The sequence below is a fragment of the Podarcis tiliguerta genome (assembly GCF_965153285.1).
Source record: "Podarcis tiliguerta genome assembly, chromosome: 5".
Lineage (NCBI taxonomy): Eukaryota > Metazoa > Chordata > Lepidosauria > Squamata > Lacertidae > Podarcis > Podarcis tiliguerta.
Window position 1 is genome coordinate 75,049,030 of NC_139538.1, and position 15,566 is coordinate 75,064,595.

The window sequence follows — 15,566 nt, forward strand, 5'->3', positions numbered from 1 at the left end:
ATGACATGATTTAACAAATTGTATGGTCTAACTTATCATTCTACACTTTCACTCTTCAAACACTTTCCCATAACTATAGCTGGGGTCCCCCCCCCAGCAGATATGTCACATCTACCCCATTCAGAATCTTAGAGGCCAGTTCCACAGATTAAAATCTCCAGAGCACATGGGGTCATGCCCTATGTTTTTAATATCTTGCACCCTTAAAAATGTGTTGACAATCAATTGATTTCTCTCCTCTTCATCCCAAACACCCCCTCCAAAACCCAGCCCTATCTAATTCAAAATATTTGTTTCCCTTAAATATTCTGATAGTTCTTTGTTTAATTGTCTGGAATGTCGCTGGCATACCAAGAAGGCTGAAAGTTGTAACACCAAGTTTTCTTGCACTGTGGGTATGCAAGAATTTGTGTGCCTCATTCTTCTGAATTACTTAATATTTTATATAGCGACACTGAACTGCAAAACAACGGCGTTTAACATTTTATCCTTAAATAAAGTCCTTCACTGTTTTGTCTGTAGGGGATGGCAGGAGGGGGAGATTGCTTACTGAAGGAGAAGACAGTATTCTTATGCTAATCCAGTCTGTGGATAAGGAGCAATGCAGCCATGCAAACAATGGAAGTGGAGCCAGAAAGTCTGCTGTGTAGTCTAGCACGCCTTGAAAAGCATATGAGACAGGGCGCCTAGGGCTGCTTAAGGGGAGGGGCCCAAGAAAAGGGGAGCGCTTTACTCCAAGTTATTTTATGGAACTGGCAGATGACCAAAGAAAGGAACCTTACTACGTAGACAGAGAGAATTAAGATGAGGGGGATGAGAGAAAGGAGTTTTCTGAAATCTGCTTTTCAGTTCTCATAGACTAAAACCCTAGCTTTGGCTTTATTTAATGTATGGCTGCAATTGAAACCTCAAATTCAGCTTGAAAAGATTTTGACATAAAACTATAAATATTACAAAAAGCTTATTTTAAGAGAAGATGCCGACTTTGAACAGGATTTTGTTAGATTCACATGGTTAAAATATCTGATCACACAAATCACTGACCAGCAAAATGCCCATTTCTGTTAATTGCCTTTATATTTAACTTCTGGCAGTGTTTTATTTAATTTATTCATACTCAACCTTTCAAAACCTTCATCTGCACACACTATACAGTTAGAAATGAGGCATACCATCCAGCTGGAGTTCTACTTAAGTGGCTTACCTATTCCTGAAGGAATGAATGTTGTAATCTAAAGTTATCAGCTTGCATGTCTTGCTGAAGAATGATAGCAAGCATTTCGTCTTGGCTTATTATCTTTTCAGTATGCTAATACTAGGTAGTAAAAGCGAGATGATGAATTCTTAAAAGAAATACCAATTGTATAGCAAATTAACATCCTTTTTTGAACGCTATGATTTCTCTACCCAAGGAAGGGGCAATAAAGTGGGCACCTGGAGAACTCATTCTGCAACATAATACTAACATTTATTAATGGCAGTTGGCAATTCACCATACTTTAAAGGGAGGGCTGTTTAAATTCCATAGGTGAGGTATAAGGATCATAAATAAATATGAACCTGTAGCAGATTATTTTGGTGGTTTTATTTACGTGTTCAGTTTTTAGTATGTACAGTGGTACCTTGGTTTAAGAACTTCTGGTGGTCCGTTCTTAACCTGAAACTGTTCTTAGCATGAGGTGCCACTTTAACTAATGGGACCTCCTGCTGCTGCTGCGCCGCCGCCACACAATTTCTGTTCTCATCCTGAAGCCAAGTTCTTAACCCAAGGTACTATTTCTGGGTTAGTAGAGTCTGTAACCTAAAGCGTCTGTAACCCAAGGTACCACTGTATTGCATTTTATGAAGTGAGGGGCTTTTGCAGCTTCTAGTCAACAAGTTCACAAGTTATCTGTCACTGGGCAACAAAGCTGAGCGAATGGAAGTTCTCTCTGCCACCTTTTCCCTGACTACAGTCATACCTCGTGTTACAGACGCTTCTGGTTGTGCATTTTCCGGTTGCGCACCGTGCCAAACCCGGAACTACCGGAACAGGTTACTTCCGGGTTTCGGCGCATGGATTGTGACCTGCATGGATCATGTTCGCAACCGAAGTGTCCACTGTACTTCACTGAGAAAAGCTCCTTCACAGGGCAAAGGAAGTGCCTCTCCAGCTCTGCATGGCTGCCAGGCAGCCATGTTTAGTGAACAGCACTATCTTCTTTGTTCTTGCCTCCTACCCACCCTCCTCACTAAGGAAAAAAATCCTCTTTGAGACAAAAGGAGTGCCAGCTGTGTTAACTCCATGTGGCTGGTGGGCAGCAACAGCTGAGTGATGACAGGTTGCCTTGGGGATGCCAAGGAACACCTTTGTCGGTGCTGGTATGACAACCCCCTGTCTAAGCAACTTATACATTGGATGACAGTAAACCCACCAACAAATCACAGAACACGTCTGTAGACACAGAAGTGACATATGAATAGATCACAGAATTTTAGAGTTGGAAAGGGACCCTTAGGATCATCTAGTCTAACCCCCTGCAGTGCAGGAATATGCAGCTGTCACAAATTGGTGATGGTTTTCAGTGGCTCCTTTGTCAAAATTTGATGAGTGGGGAAAGAAACCATGAAAAAAGTACGTAGTGTTCAGACTATTCTAATGAATCTGGCATGCGCACTTACACTCACATTCTTTTTCTCTTTCTTGATTTTCTTCCTTTTCCCTCTCCTGACGCTTGTAGCACAGTGCCCGGTGGAACACCCTCCCGGCATATGTCAAGGCAATAAGCAACTATTTTACTTTTAAAAGACAACTGAAAGCGGCCCTGTTTAGGGAAGTTTTTAATGTTTGATGCTGTATTGTTTTCAATATTTGGTTGGAAGCTGCCCAGAGTGGCTGGGGAATAAATTATTATTATTATTATTATTATTATTATTATTATTATTATTATTACTATTACTCATTTCTACTTCATTTTCCCCCTCCGCTTTCCCTCCTCATTCAGTTACTCCACTTTCCAGTTACTCAAATTCTGATTTGATAATTGAAAATCATATAGAGCTGAAAGAGGAAGTGAAAAAGAGCATCACTCTTCTAATTTTGTTCTTAAGTTCTAGTACCTTCAGAGGGGTGGTGGTGTGGTAACCACCCTCATCACAAAGTGGGTAGTGAGCTAGGGATAGGACACTGTTGTGTGTCACATGGGGTATCACATTGGCCACTCCAGTTATGAATGAACATGGCAATTTAAAATCTTTTAAAATATTCTGAAATACACAGTCCTCTGTTATAGGCAAACTGTAATGCATTTTATTAATATTAAACAAGTGCATGTAAATCTTACATAGCTGATCCTAAAACATTAAGCCAGTTCATTTTGTTCTTTAAATTACACCCAGAAACTCTCCTAATCAAAGTATTTCTTTGTTGAACATAGCCTCATTTTTTGCACTTTTAATTACTTCATTTTCATTTTTATTACAATGATTACATGGCATTGAAACAACTCTGAAACACTTTTTCCTCTGGCTCTCAGAGAACTCAAATGTCTGAGTATCTTTCAGGATGTATTAGAAAAAAAAGCTTTAAATGGCCAGGATAAGCAAGGGGTTTATTTGTGTTAGCTCTTGTTGATAGGGTGAGGTAAAAATCAAGTAAGTTAGCATGCTACATACAGGAAGTACAAATGACCAAGGTCTGCCACTCTAGAAGCATAAGCTTAGTGTAACTAAATCCTAGTGGTTTATGCAAGTTAGCTGTGCCACAAGTTATGTGGTAAGGTGAAAAAACACCAGATCATCAGCCAGTTGATCCCCAGGGAAAATTGCCACCTGGCTCCGGATATGGGTCATGAAAGCAGGATTTGCAGCTCTGCCTGCCTGCTTGCCTGCCTGCAATCTCTGATTCTTCAAGGGGGAAAAGAAAGTAAAAAATAAAATAAAATAATCTTAAAGGCATGGTCATTGTCTTAGGTTCTTACACTTGGTCCTAGATAAACTCATCCCTTATATATAATCACCTTAATTTTGGATACTTGGGTCCTTTTAGCCCTGTTGTTTTTGGGCCATCAGAAGTCAAATGCTCACACATCTAGGAGAAAGTCCAGTAATGTTGACTATTACTGGTGTGGGGACTCCATATTTGACAGTCTTTTGTGCTGATTTGTGTGAGCTCACACATTTTACAATGTCTTGCACCCAAGGAAAGCTTTGGGCTGGATGTGATTCAATGCCACCTTGTTGAGGACACTGTCCTGGATCTGTGGGTATATGATGTATGGTGCCCAAAAATATTTTGGGGTCACACACAAAGTTTCTTAGTCATTCCTACGTTCTTGGACTATATTTGGCATGTGAATGCTATATTTTGACACTGACTTGCTCTGAAGGAAAGTGTTGGGCTGGATGCAAATACCATCTTATAAAAGAAATTTGAATGCTTATTTTGGGATGATTCAAAACTTATGGCGGGGCGTACAGCCCAACTTATTAACTTTTTAATTGTTATCTGAGGTCATTGTGCATTCATGACCATTACACATGCACAACAACTTTGACTGGGGAAAATTATTCTGGAACTGAAAGGAGACAATCTGCCAGTCATGGAAACGTGATTCAGGGATATAAAAACTTTAGGTCACGTTTTAAAAAGGTTTTCTAATGGAGAATCAATTCTGTGATTCTGTGACAATATTGAGGGCTGTGTACAGTCTGAAATGACATAAAGCAAATGTAAAATCAATACAATAAAAGCTGAAGACTTTTTGAAACAACAACACTATCCGAGACCTAAAGGCTAAAATAGTCATTGAGACTTTTAAAAGAAGTTTTAGGTGGAGATATTCTGGACAACTATTATACTCTGGGCATAGCCCAACGTTGAATATACATCAATTGCTGTATCCACAGATAGGCTATTCCATTGCAATGGTTCTATTTCTTGTAGTGAGGAAGCTGCTTTGTTTCTTCATTACTAAGAAGTCACAGATGTGTGAAAAGTAGGCCACAGGTCGAAGGCTGCATGCCCCCTGCATGCGCAAATTGAAAGTGACAGACACCTCTATGCTCTGCCAGTAATTTGCCTCCATGTTAAATGCCTATGAAGCAGTAATTAAAATGAAAAGTTCTTGGGTCCTGCCAACAGACAGATTGAGTTATTTATGGTAGAAGCAGCCACTAACAGTAATTGCAGCACATCCTTGAACAAATACAAGTTTTTTCATTCAAGAATAGCGCCAGGCTGACAGGGGTCAGGAGGTCAAGCCCACTCAAACAAGAGGCCAAAGAAAGGCAAAAACAGTGTTCTGTTCATCTTAACACAGAATCTGTATTGTCTATATTAACTACCTAGGTGTCCAAATTGCTGTTTATTCCTCTGAGACCTACTTAGGCCCTATTAATCATTTCAAAAACATCACTGTGAGATTACTAAAAGCTGCTACATTTTAATATAACCATGTTTGCCCACTTTGTTTCTGAAGTGTACTTCAAAATGGTAGAGCAAATTTTACTGCCTTCCTTTTTATGCAGTTGAGCAAACATTGGAAAAGTGTTTTCTAGACAGCTTTGTATTTAAAGAAAAGTCTTTTTTTCTAGTACATGTTTGTGCACTGGTGTGTTAGAATGGAATTATTATCATTCTTTTAAAATTCTAAGTTCTACAGCAATTTCACATTTTTAGCTACATAGGTGTTATCAATCAGCTAGTTGTCAACTATTAATTTTAAAATGTTGTATAGTTATCCAATGGATTAAAATACAAATAGGTCATATTTTAGTCTTTTAAATATACTTGTATATGTTTTATCACTTCAAGCTTTTACTGTATCTTGTCCATTTGATACCCCCCCTCCAGTTTTCAGGGTTTGGGGAATTTACATAATTTTATTCATCTGTTCAAAAATGCAATTTTGTTTCGTTTCTTTTTTCCAGAAAACAAATTGGAATAATTAAGCCATTGCTTCAACTGGCCACCAAGTCTTCTAGCAGATTTTGCTAAACAGTCCAGCTTAGAACTTGTCAAGCAGCAGGGCAATTTGCCAAAGTTGACAGTGCACAGGAAGGATTTATATTCGAACAATGATTTGTCTGAAAGTTTACATCAGATTGCTGGGGTTCTATGCAGTCATCATTTCTCAAGTTCAAGGTAAAGTCATACTTGTAAAACGTTTGAAAAAGAAAGTTTTTGATGTATGGAATGTTCATGTGCATAGCCAACATTTTATGTTTTAACTGCAGTCTGAAATAGATGCAGATAAGCTGCTGTAGTTTTTGAAACATAGAAACAACATGGAAGCTGTTGAAATGGAAGACTTTTTTGTGCACACCTGAAAATGGTTTCCATCATTTTCAGCAACTCTCAAACCCTCTGGTTTGAAACAAAAAACATCAGTTACATTTTTACAGAAAGGGAGATTTCGAACATAATTTTCATAGAGAGTCTATGAAACCGTCTGTAGACATGTTGCCTACCTTTTAGTACTATGATCCCACTTTATTGGTAATATATAAGAGCTGGTTACCAAGAATCAGGCTTTCTTGGTTAGTCTTCTATTTCAAAATCAGTACGGGGGGGGGGGGGGGGGCTGGCTAACTATAATAGACCTTAGTACTGAAAGCTGGAAAATGTTTTGATTTGGTACATGCTTCATTGACATGTTAAGATTTTGCTATAAAATTTTTTCCAGGTTCTGTTTGATGTTTTAATTTGTTGGAAGCCTCCCAGGCTGGAGCAACCCAGTTGGATGGGTGGCATATAAATAATAATATTCTTATTAACAACAACAACAACAAGTTGTTATTATTATTTATGCAGTTCATACTAAACTCAATGATAAAATTCCTTTGTATTTTGAATGGTGCAGCATTTGCATCTGTTGACTAATTTCCACCTCTATGGACAGTCTTATTCAGTGAAATCTTCAGATTTTTCTGAGTTAATGTGGCGGCTATAATATTTTTAGACGAAAGACCCTAAAGGAAAAAGGACACAGTGCACTTAAGGAATCTAAGTTATCAAGTTCTTTCCTCACACAGGGAAGATTACCTAGTGAGTGCACACGCTGCTAGTCAGAAGAGTCTTCTAGCCTCCTTTTGACAAGGAGGGAATCAGGGTAGATATGGCTGTTTTTATGAGACTAATTACTTGAGACTAATTGCAAAGTCATTATTCAGGTATAGGTCTCTCTGAATCACCCAGAAGACTATGTAAACTGTGAGCTGAGTCATGGAAAAAGTCAATCAACTGAAATTTATAGGCGTAGACGAAGGTTCATTTAAGCGAGAAAGCAAAGATGTTAGAGATATCCAAAGATACCTGCCTGTTTTATTTATTTAAAGTATTTAAATACTGCTGCTCAGTTCAACCTCATTAAGTGGTTCACAAAAGAATATCACAACAGGCATCATTTTAAAAAGTTACAATAAAATGGAAATGCAACTGTTTGTTTAGAAGAAGCAGTAACAACCTTATTTGGCTCCTGGACTCCGTTGAGCATGCTCAGTCCTTTGAGGGCACCATGTTGGTGAAGGCTAACTTAGATTCTGTGCCCATTATGGATAGTAATTGAAATAATATTCTGATTTTATGAATATTTAAGTGTTAGAGGAATCTCAGTTTAATCTGAGAGATGTGGCCTTCCTCAACCTGGTGCCCCCAGATGTTTGGACTACAACTCATCGGCCTCAGCCAGTGCAGCCATTATGCAGGGATGATGGGAATTGTAGTCCAATAACATCTGGAATGCCACAGGTTCCTCACCCCTGCTATAGAAGTATTCCTACGCATGATCCCTAGCAAAGTAGAAGTTTGTACAAATTTAGTAGGAATAAAAACTCAACAACCAAATGAAAATTTTAAACACCTTACTTTTTGAGATAATGTCAAAAAAAGAGAAATGCATTTGGAATTCATTTCCATTAAATTTCATATAATTATCAGGACAGAACTAACATTTATGTTATTAAAACATAATTATTGTATTATGCTTAGCTGCCTGCAATATCAGAATGTTAACATTGATATTTCAATTACCTACGTTAATTTGTGTTTATGCTTGTTAATTTGAAAGTCAGATTTTTAAAAAATTAAAAAGAAATCTGTGGTGGTTCACTTACAGGTAAATAAGTTTTCAAGTTAGGTTTTAAGTATGCAAATGAGCATTCCAGGTTGCTTTGGGACGAAAACAGAAGGACTATACAGAGGCTACTGCAGCCGAGAGTTCTAAACCTTCAGTGTAACCCTGCCTTCTGAAACAAACCATTATTATTATTATCTACATTATACAGGGCAGAATCTAGACAGCATGCTCCATGGGACAGGGATGAAGACTGATCCTGATCAGAAAAAGCAGGAAGATGGAGTCACCCTAGCTCCAGAGGACACGTTGCCCTTTTTGCAGTGCTACTGCTCAGGGCACTGTCCAGAAAATGCCATTAACAATACATGCAAGTAAGTGTTGTGGGCAGAATAAAGACTGTTTCCTCATATGTACAAGTTATAGTAAGGTTAGAGGTTTCAAATATTTTCACTGTCTGTTCTTGCTTCTCAGTTCCCTTGTTCCACCCTTTTTCAGTTCATATACTATTATGGTCAGGTGAAATGACTTTCTGAATTGAGGATTGGTTAAAAGCCTTTAATATATTTCTTAGAATTTGGCTATACCTTGTCTGTGGCCTCTGAGGAGACACCATCATGGTTTCTGCACCTGCAGAAAATTTCATTCAGGAAACCTACTGTCTTCCAAGGTACCTTTTTAGTGGCAGTTGAATTGGTGAGGAGTGTGATGATGAGTGTGAGTTATAAGTGTGCTCCAAGTGTTGAGCTCCCATATTTGAATCCCATACACCAGATCAGAGTCGTACTGAAACCAGATATTTGTTCTTTCCCAAGGTTGCCTCTTCGTTCCACCACAATGAGGCCATTGTCTTCCGTAACCTAGCTTCAGAGTTTTGAATGTTTCTTTTTCCAGAACCAAAAGCTTCTTGAGTAGTCTGGATCTGTTTATTTGTTATGAGGGTGCCAAACCCAACATTTCACCCACTAGTATCTTCAATAGTTCACCTGTGCCTATGCCTACAGACCTCCAAAGTTCCCTACTCCAAAGTGAAGCCAGAGCTGTAGTGACTTCCATGGTATTCCTCCAAGGTCTACTGCTGGACCTCCACCATGCTGTTACTTGGCTACAATGTTTGGTTTTCACCTGTAATCTGCTTGATTACAAGGCAAATGGAACTGAGCAATGTCTTTTGGAAGGGCTGCACTTGCGTCCTTGACCTAATCGTATCTTTCCTGCCTCTAGTAAGCTAGCTTGCTTTACTACCCGTATGTGTGCAATAGCACAGAGACCACGAAGAACGGGTTGCTTACTTGTAACCTGAGACTTTCCAATAGTCATCTGTGCAGACGCACAACCCACTCCCTTTCCCCACGGTAGATGTAAGTATGGTTGTTATCTCCTGTATAGTCTTCCTATAGGGCTGTGGTTTTTGAACGGAGCAAGAATGCAGGAGCTATGTCCCTGAATGCGTGAGCATGGAAGGTGGGGGCGGGGCACTTGCCAAATCTCTAGACTAGCTTACATGTCTGCACATGTGTGTCTGCACAAATAACAACTCAGAGGACTACAGGTACAGCTAAACAACCTGTTCTTCTTGCATAGCATAAGGGGATCTGATTTGGTCAAATCGTCGGTCACATTAGAATTGTTGCTTTTTATTGCCCTCTAGTGTTTGTTTTTTATATAGTTTCTATATCCAAATATTACATTCATGTAGTTGATAAATCTAGTAGATATAATTTTTAAGATGGAAAACCCATCAAATAATTTTGAAGGCATATGTTTTGATTGATCATAAATGTCCTATTAAATGTTATTAATACTGAATTGAAATATTTCTTACTTTTTTATTATTGACCCGAAGGGGCCATTTTACCTTTAGCTGCCTTGAATCTCCAGGCATTCAAAGGCTGAAATCTCAAGTACAGCTAATGGGAAACAAAATCTATTGAAATCAATGATACCTGTTTATGTGTGGATAGGATGAGAGTGAAAAAAGAAGAAAGAAAGAGGGAAAAGTTCTATAGCACCAAATTTTAATGATATCTATTTGGTGGAGCAGACTTGGATCTTGGCACATATGTTGAGGGAGATTAATCTAGACTTCATTATTTAATTTTGTGCTTGAGAGTAATTGAAGAGCTGTATTTCAGTTGGCTTCTCTTAAAAACAGTTCAAATTATGAGATGCAGTCAGAGAAGCTTCCAGATTTTGAAAATATTGAATTGGTGTTTGCTTAATTACTAGGCCTTGAATAAGAATTGGTTTAAGTGCTGATTTTTGCAGGCAATAGAGGATTGATTTTCCATGGGTATGTACAATATTTTCAGTGTCACATGATAGGCATGACTAATGTATAGGAGGAGTCTTAAAGGTTTTTTCATAATTAGCATTAATCTTGGAATGTAGTCTTCAGGAACAGTTCATCTCCCTGGAGTACCTACCATGACTTTCCCACACCATCAAGTAAATCCAACCCTGTTTTATCTGTTCTGAAGTCCCTTGTTTCCTTTGAGTGCAGTATCATGAGTGCCATGTGTCCATTATACTGGAAGGAAGAATACAAGACAATAATCTAATAGATATAAATAGGTTGGTTGAATGCAGAACAGTACACGGAGAATTGAAGTCAATTCATCTGTTCCAGAACGAATGGACATTGCTTTGCCATAATCGAAGAAGAAGAAAATGGCGAAATTACACTTGCTTCAGGCTGCATGAAGTATGAAGGCTCAGACTTCCAGTGCAAGGTATTCCAACTGTCTTCTGTTGCATGTGAACCCAGGCAGCTCCCCACACTTAATTCCAATATTTGCTGTTCATGCAATAATTTGGTGGATTATTTCTTTGCCAATTTTATCATTTCTAACATTAATAGTTTGTCTTAAAACCCTTACAGCAAAGCTGTAAAGTTCAATATTATTGTCCCCATAATGTATATGAGAGACTGATTCAGAGTGGCATACCAAAATGGCAGACATAAGAAGGTCCTGACAGGATTGTATGAACCTGAATTGTTTGTAGAAGCACAAAAAATAGGTGGGGCACTAAGTGGGGAGCACTCTGCTCTGTGTGTGTGTGTGTGTGTTTTGAATGGGCAGAACAGAAAATGGGTGCAGGGGATAAGAATAGAATGCAATATCCTGGGAAAAGGCATGGCTTTCTGGAAACCTAAGCACTCCGTGGTAGAACATTTTGCTGCAGATCCCATCCGTCAGTTTTCTTCTGATCTAATCTACTTAGCAAAAATCTACATAACTTTAATCTTTCCCTTTGTTGTAACTTATGTAGCTATAGAGGGTTGTTCAGAGAATGCTTGTGACAAAATATGCATCATTTCTTTTTCTCTATAGGACTCTCCAAAAGCACAACCACGACGGACAATTGAATGCTGTCGGACAGATTTCTGCAATCGAGATTTGCAGCCCACATTACCTCCTCCCATAAGTCCAGGTATGGTGCTTCCTAGTATTTCCAGAGTATGGTTTGAAGGTATGTGAGGCCACCACCTGCTGAAGATGATCAGGCTGGATCTGGTTAGTGCCTGGATGAGTGTCCACCTGGGAAATAAATGCATGTCACACAACCTTGGGTTCTGCAGCAGAAAAAAATGTGGACCATAAATGGAAGAAAATGAATAAATATTCCACAGGCAGGATCCTTAGGGATGTGAACCAGGTTTTTGCATGGGCACTAGGATTTCTGTCACAAACCCTTCCCACTAGTCCCCTTGACTGCAGCAGCTAAACCCAAAGCAGCATACAGCATCAAAAAGTTGGTTTATTTCAGCATAAACATAATGGGAGATAAAAAGTCTGGGGAAATAGAACTATCTTTGCTTGGCACCAAAAAGATGTTGGAATAGATACTGGGTGAATTCCAAAGACAGGGTGTCACAGCCAATAAATCCCTCTCCCCAACTACCAGCTGCATAGCCTCAGGCAGACAGAAGACTGGTTATGAGGGAATGCTACCCTTGGGGTAAATACCCCCCCCCCCGCCACTCCTGATGTAGATGTTAAAGGGGGTGGCAGAAAGGAACCCTTTGGAGCCCCATAGCATAAATGCCAGAGTCAAACATTAGTCACACTGCACCACCTTCTAGAACCAGCCCTCTGTAAGTTTATGTACTATATTTATTACAACTAAATATAAAAGTCATTTCATATGGGGATCTCAGTACAGACCAAGTTGCTCTTTCTTCCTTTAGATGCGATAGAACCAAATTAGCTGTGTTTGCTGTTCTGCCCATGCTGATACTTTGCATTGACTATCATATTTGTTCATCACCCCAACCAAGTTTGAGGAGCTTGGAGACCTTAAAGTCATTATAGCATCTTGACAGGCAAACAGTGACATGTTGCCAGTCAAGAGATCACTACCGCTATTCTCATTAGGCTTCCAAAAAAAATATCCAGCCCTCTCAAGGGGCTCCAGAGGATCATTAAAAATTTAGGATGCTGCTTGCTGTTTGGAAAGCATTTTTATGGATCTGCGTGAGGACCTGCCCCCAAGCTATCAGCATTGTTCGGGCTCATTTGTGAATGAGGAAGTCCCTGGTTCAAATTTCAGCTCTGTCATGAACTCACTAGGTGGCCTTAGGCAAGCAACTCACTCTTGGTATCTTCCCTCCCATCTGCAACATGGAAATTAATAGTACTAACTTGACTTACAAGTTTGTTGTAAGGATTTCAGATAATGCATGGGAAGTGCTTTGACCACTTAAAAGTGCTAATGTTAATTATCGTGATCATTATCATCACAGTCATCAGCGTTGCTGCCTTCAGCAGTCTCCCCACCACTTTTCTGATTTTTCACCAGTCTCAACTTTGCCTTAATTCACCCCCCCACCCCGAAAAGCTTGTATTTATTTCCTGGTGCAGTAATAAGAAAGTAGTAAGCATAATCTGTACCTTAACCCCCCCCCCCCCCCGTTTCTCTAAACTTGTTTTTCAATAGTTGTTGTGTTTCATCAGAGGAAGCTAAACCAAGCTGGATTGTCAGAGGAGTGGTAGTGGAAAATGTCCTGTAAATCACGCACCAAAGTCTTACTGCATTTGATTAAAAAGAATGAGTGAATTCTTAAAATAAAAGTAGTACAGGAGCCCTATCCTTGGGGATCCCGCATGCCTACTGGTTCAAAGGAGGCCTTCCACACAATTGCTATATATGTAGCTATGTAAGAGTTGCAACGGGCAGTGTGGGGATGGATAGCTTTCCAATATTCCCTAAGTTTGTCTCATATTTCCCAGAGATAAATTTACCTTTCATTTTAATTGTATTAATATTTTGTTCCTTATGTAGGTGGCATCTTTGATGGCAGCATACGTTGGATGGCTGCATTTATTTCTATGGCAGTCTGTATAATAGTTATGATCATCTTATTTAGCTGTTTCTGCTACAGGTAAAAATCTTGTTGGGTGATATCCTATTTTTCAGGCATAGCGTATTGCAGATTTGTTGCTAACTAGTTAGATCACTAAGAATGTCTGGAGGTATTCTAGAATCAAACACGGTTTGATTTGCATCACTGTGAAAATAGTCATATGTATGGAAACCAATCTGACGTGAAACTTGGCACAGACAGCTCACTATTGTGTACACTCTACATATACCGGAATATAGGGGTGTGTTTCAAGCATATGGCCTTGTCCCCACCCTGCATCTAGCACCCTCTAGGTATTTTTGGACTACAGCTCCCATCAGCCCTTGCTAACGTAGTTAATGATTCAAAACATCTGGATGTCAGCAAGATGGGGAAGACTGATTTAGAGTACTGCATGTGATCTGGGGTATACCCTTTTCTATGGCAGTCAGAGTCTATTTATGGTTGTGTTTGCATACATACCATATCACATACATACATACATACATACCAGGGGGTTGGACTAGATGATCCTTGGTGTCTCTTCCAACTCTACAGTTCTATGATTCTTTGATTCTATGATCTGATGTTCCATATGCAAGGAGGGAGAATGGGGAAAGCAGAAGAGACTCAGTATTGTGCTCCATCCTATGCATGCACCAGAGGACTCTGTGAACTGATCCTTAGACTACAATCCTATACACGCTTAATTGAGATAAAGCCCAATGTGCCAGTGTGGTGTGGTGTAGTGGTTAAGAGCGGTAGTCTCGTATTCTGGGGAACCGGGTTCGCGTCTCCGCTCCTCCACATGCAGCTGCTGGGTGACCTTGGGCCAGTCACACTTCTTTGAAGTCTCTCAGCCCCACTCACCTCACAGAGTGTTTGTTGTGGGGGAGGAAGGGAAAAGAGAATGTTAGCCGCTTTGAGACTCCTGAAGGGGAGTGAAAGGCGGGGTATCAAATCCAAACTCCTCCTCCTCTTCTTCAATTGGGACCTACTTTTTAGTAGACATATAGACGATTGCACTATTGACCTAATACAGAGTAACGATAGCAATCTGAGCAGTATGTGACATTGGCATTTTTAAACCCTATAATTAGGCAACTCTTAGCATGATACTATTTTTGTATCATATTTAGTGTCTTACCTCTGAAACTTGCCATTTGTAACTCACCTTGGTTTTGTTTTTTAAAGCAAAGTTGCAATCTGGCTCAGTCACTTGCTGCATCAGCACTGGAGAGCTTAGAATGGATTATAGCAGCAGCTATGCAACCCACCCACCCACCAGTCATGAAACGTTGCCTCAGTGCCAGCATTGCAGAAAGGCTACAGTGGCACCACAGCTTATTCATTGTCACACATATTCAGGATTAGGGTGCCACCGTCCTAATTTAGCTAGGAATTGTTCCGTTTTATCTGAGTTTAACTCTGTACACAGTAAAATCAGAAGGGGACCTTGAACTTGTGCTCTTCTTCCCACTCCGCTTAGCATGCAGAGAACTAAACTGGGAGATCCAACGATTTGATATGTGGGTTTAATATCCAGAGCCAATAATAATAAAGGAGACCACAAATTCAAATGACATTGGCCCCTCAGTTCAGGTATTCATTTCTGTGTGCAGTTTGCATTTGTCAGGCAAAATTGAAAAGCAAGAAATCAAACTATATAGACAACATTTGCTCACTGATGCAAAAATTGATTTTAAAAAAAACCAGTGCGCAATATTTTGGTAATTATGACACTGTATGCATAGTTACTTAAAATAACACCATGTTATATCAAGATGTGTTTCCCCCCCCAGGCATTATTGCAAGTGGGTAGCAAAGAGAGGATGTTATAATCGTGACCTGGAGCAGGGTGAAGCCTTTATTCCGTCTGGCGAGTCACTTAAGGATCTTATTGACCAATCGCAGAGCTCTGGCAGTGGTTCAGGACTTCCTCTGTTGGTAAGCCTGTGGTTTACCTGTGCTTCTTCAGCTGAGAGTTCTTTATTTTACAGCAGTCATGTAGTTAACAACTTGCCTGGAGTTTTTTGAAGCTGAGCGAGGAGGCTGGCAAGGTGGGATAGATTGCCCAGTCTTTCTTCTCTGGGCCTACTGAATTTCTATGCTGTCTTCAGAGGACGGTACTTCCCCTCCTCCGTGCTTGCCTGGCACTACTAGTC

General features: G+C 39.7%; 1 protein-coding gene across 1 annotated transcript in view; it reads left to right on the forward strand.

Moving 5' to 3' along the window:
* BMPR1A (bone morphogenetic protein receptor type 1A) overlaps positions 1–15,566 on the forward strand; it is a 62,477-nt gene that overhangs the window by 35,736 nt on the left and 11,175 nt on the right. The window contains exons 3-8 of the mRNA XM_083440080.1: positions 5,911–6,124; positions 8,266–8,428; positions 10,684–10,786; positions 11,390–11,489; positions 13,341–13,440; positions 15,204–15,348. Coding sequence (XP_083296206.1) covers positions 6,058–6,124; positions 8,266–8,428; positions 10,684–10,786; positions 11,390–11,489; positions 13,341–13,440; positions 15,204–15,348 — 678 coding nt within the window. The 5' untranslated portion in view covers positions 5,911–6,057. The remainder of the gene's footprint in view (positions 1–5,910; positions 6,125–8,265; positions 8,429–10,683; positions 10,787–11,389; positions 11,490–13,340; positions 13,441–15,203; positions 15,349–15,566) is intronic.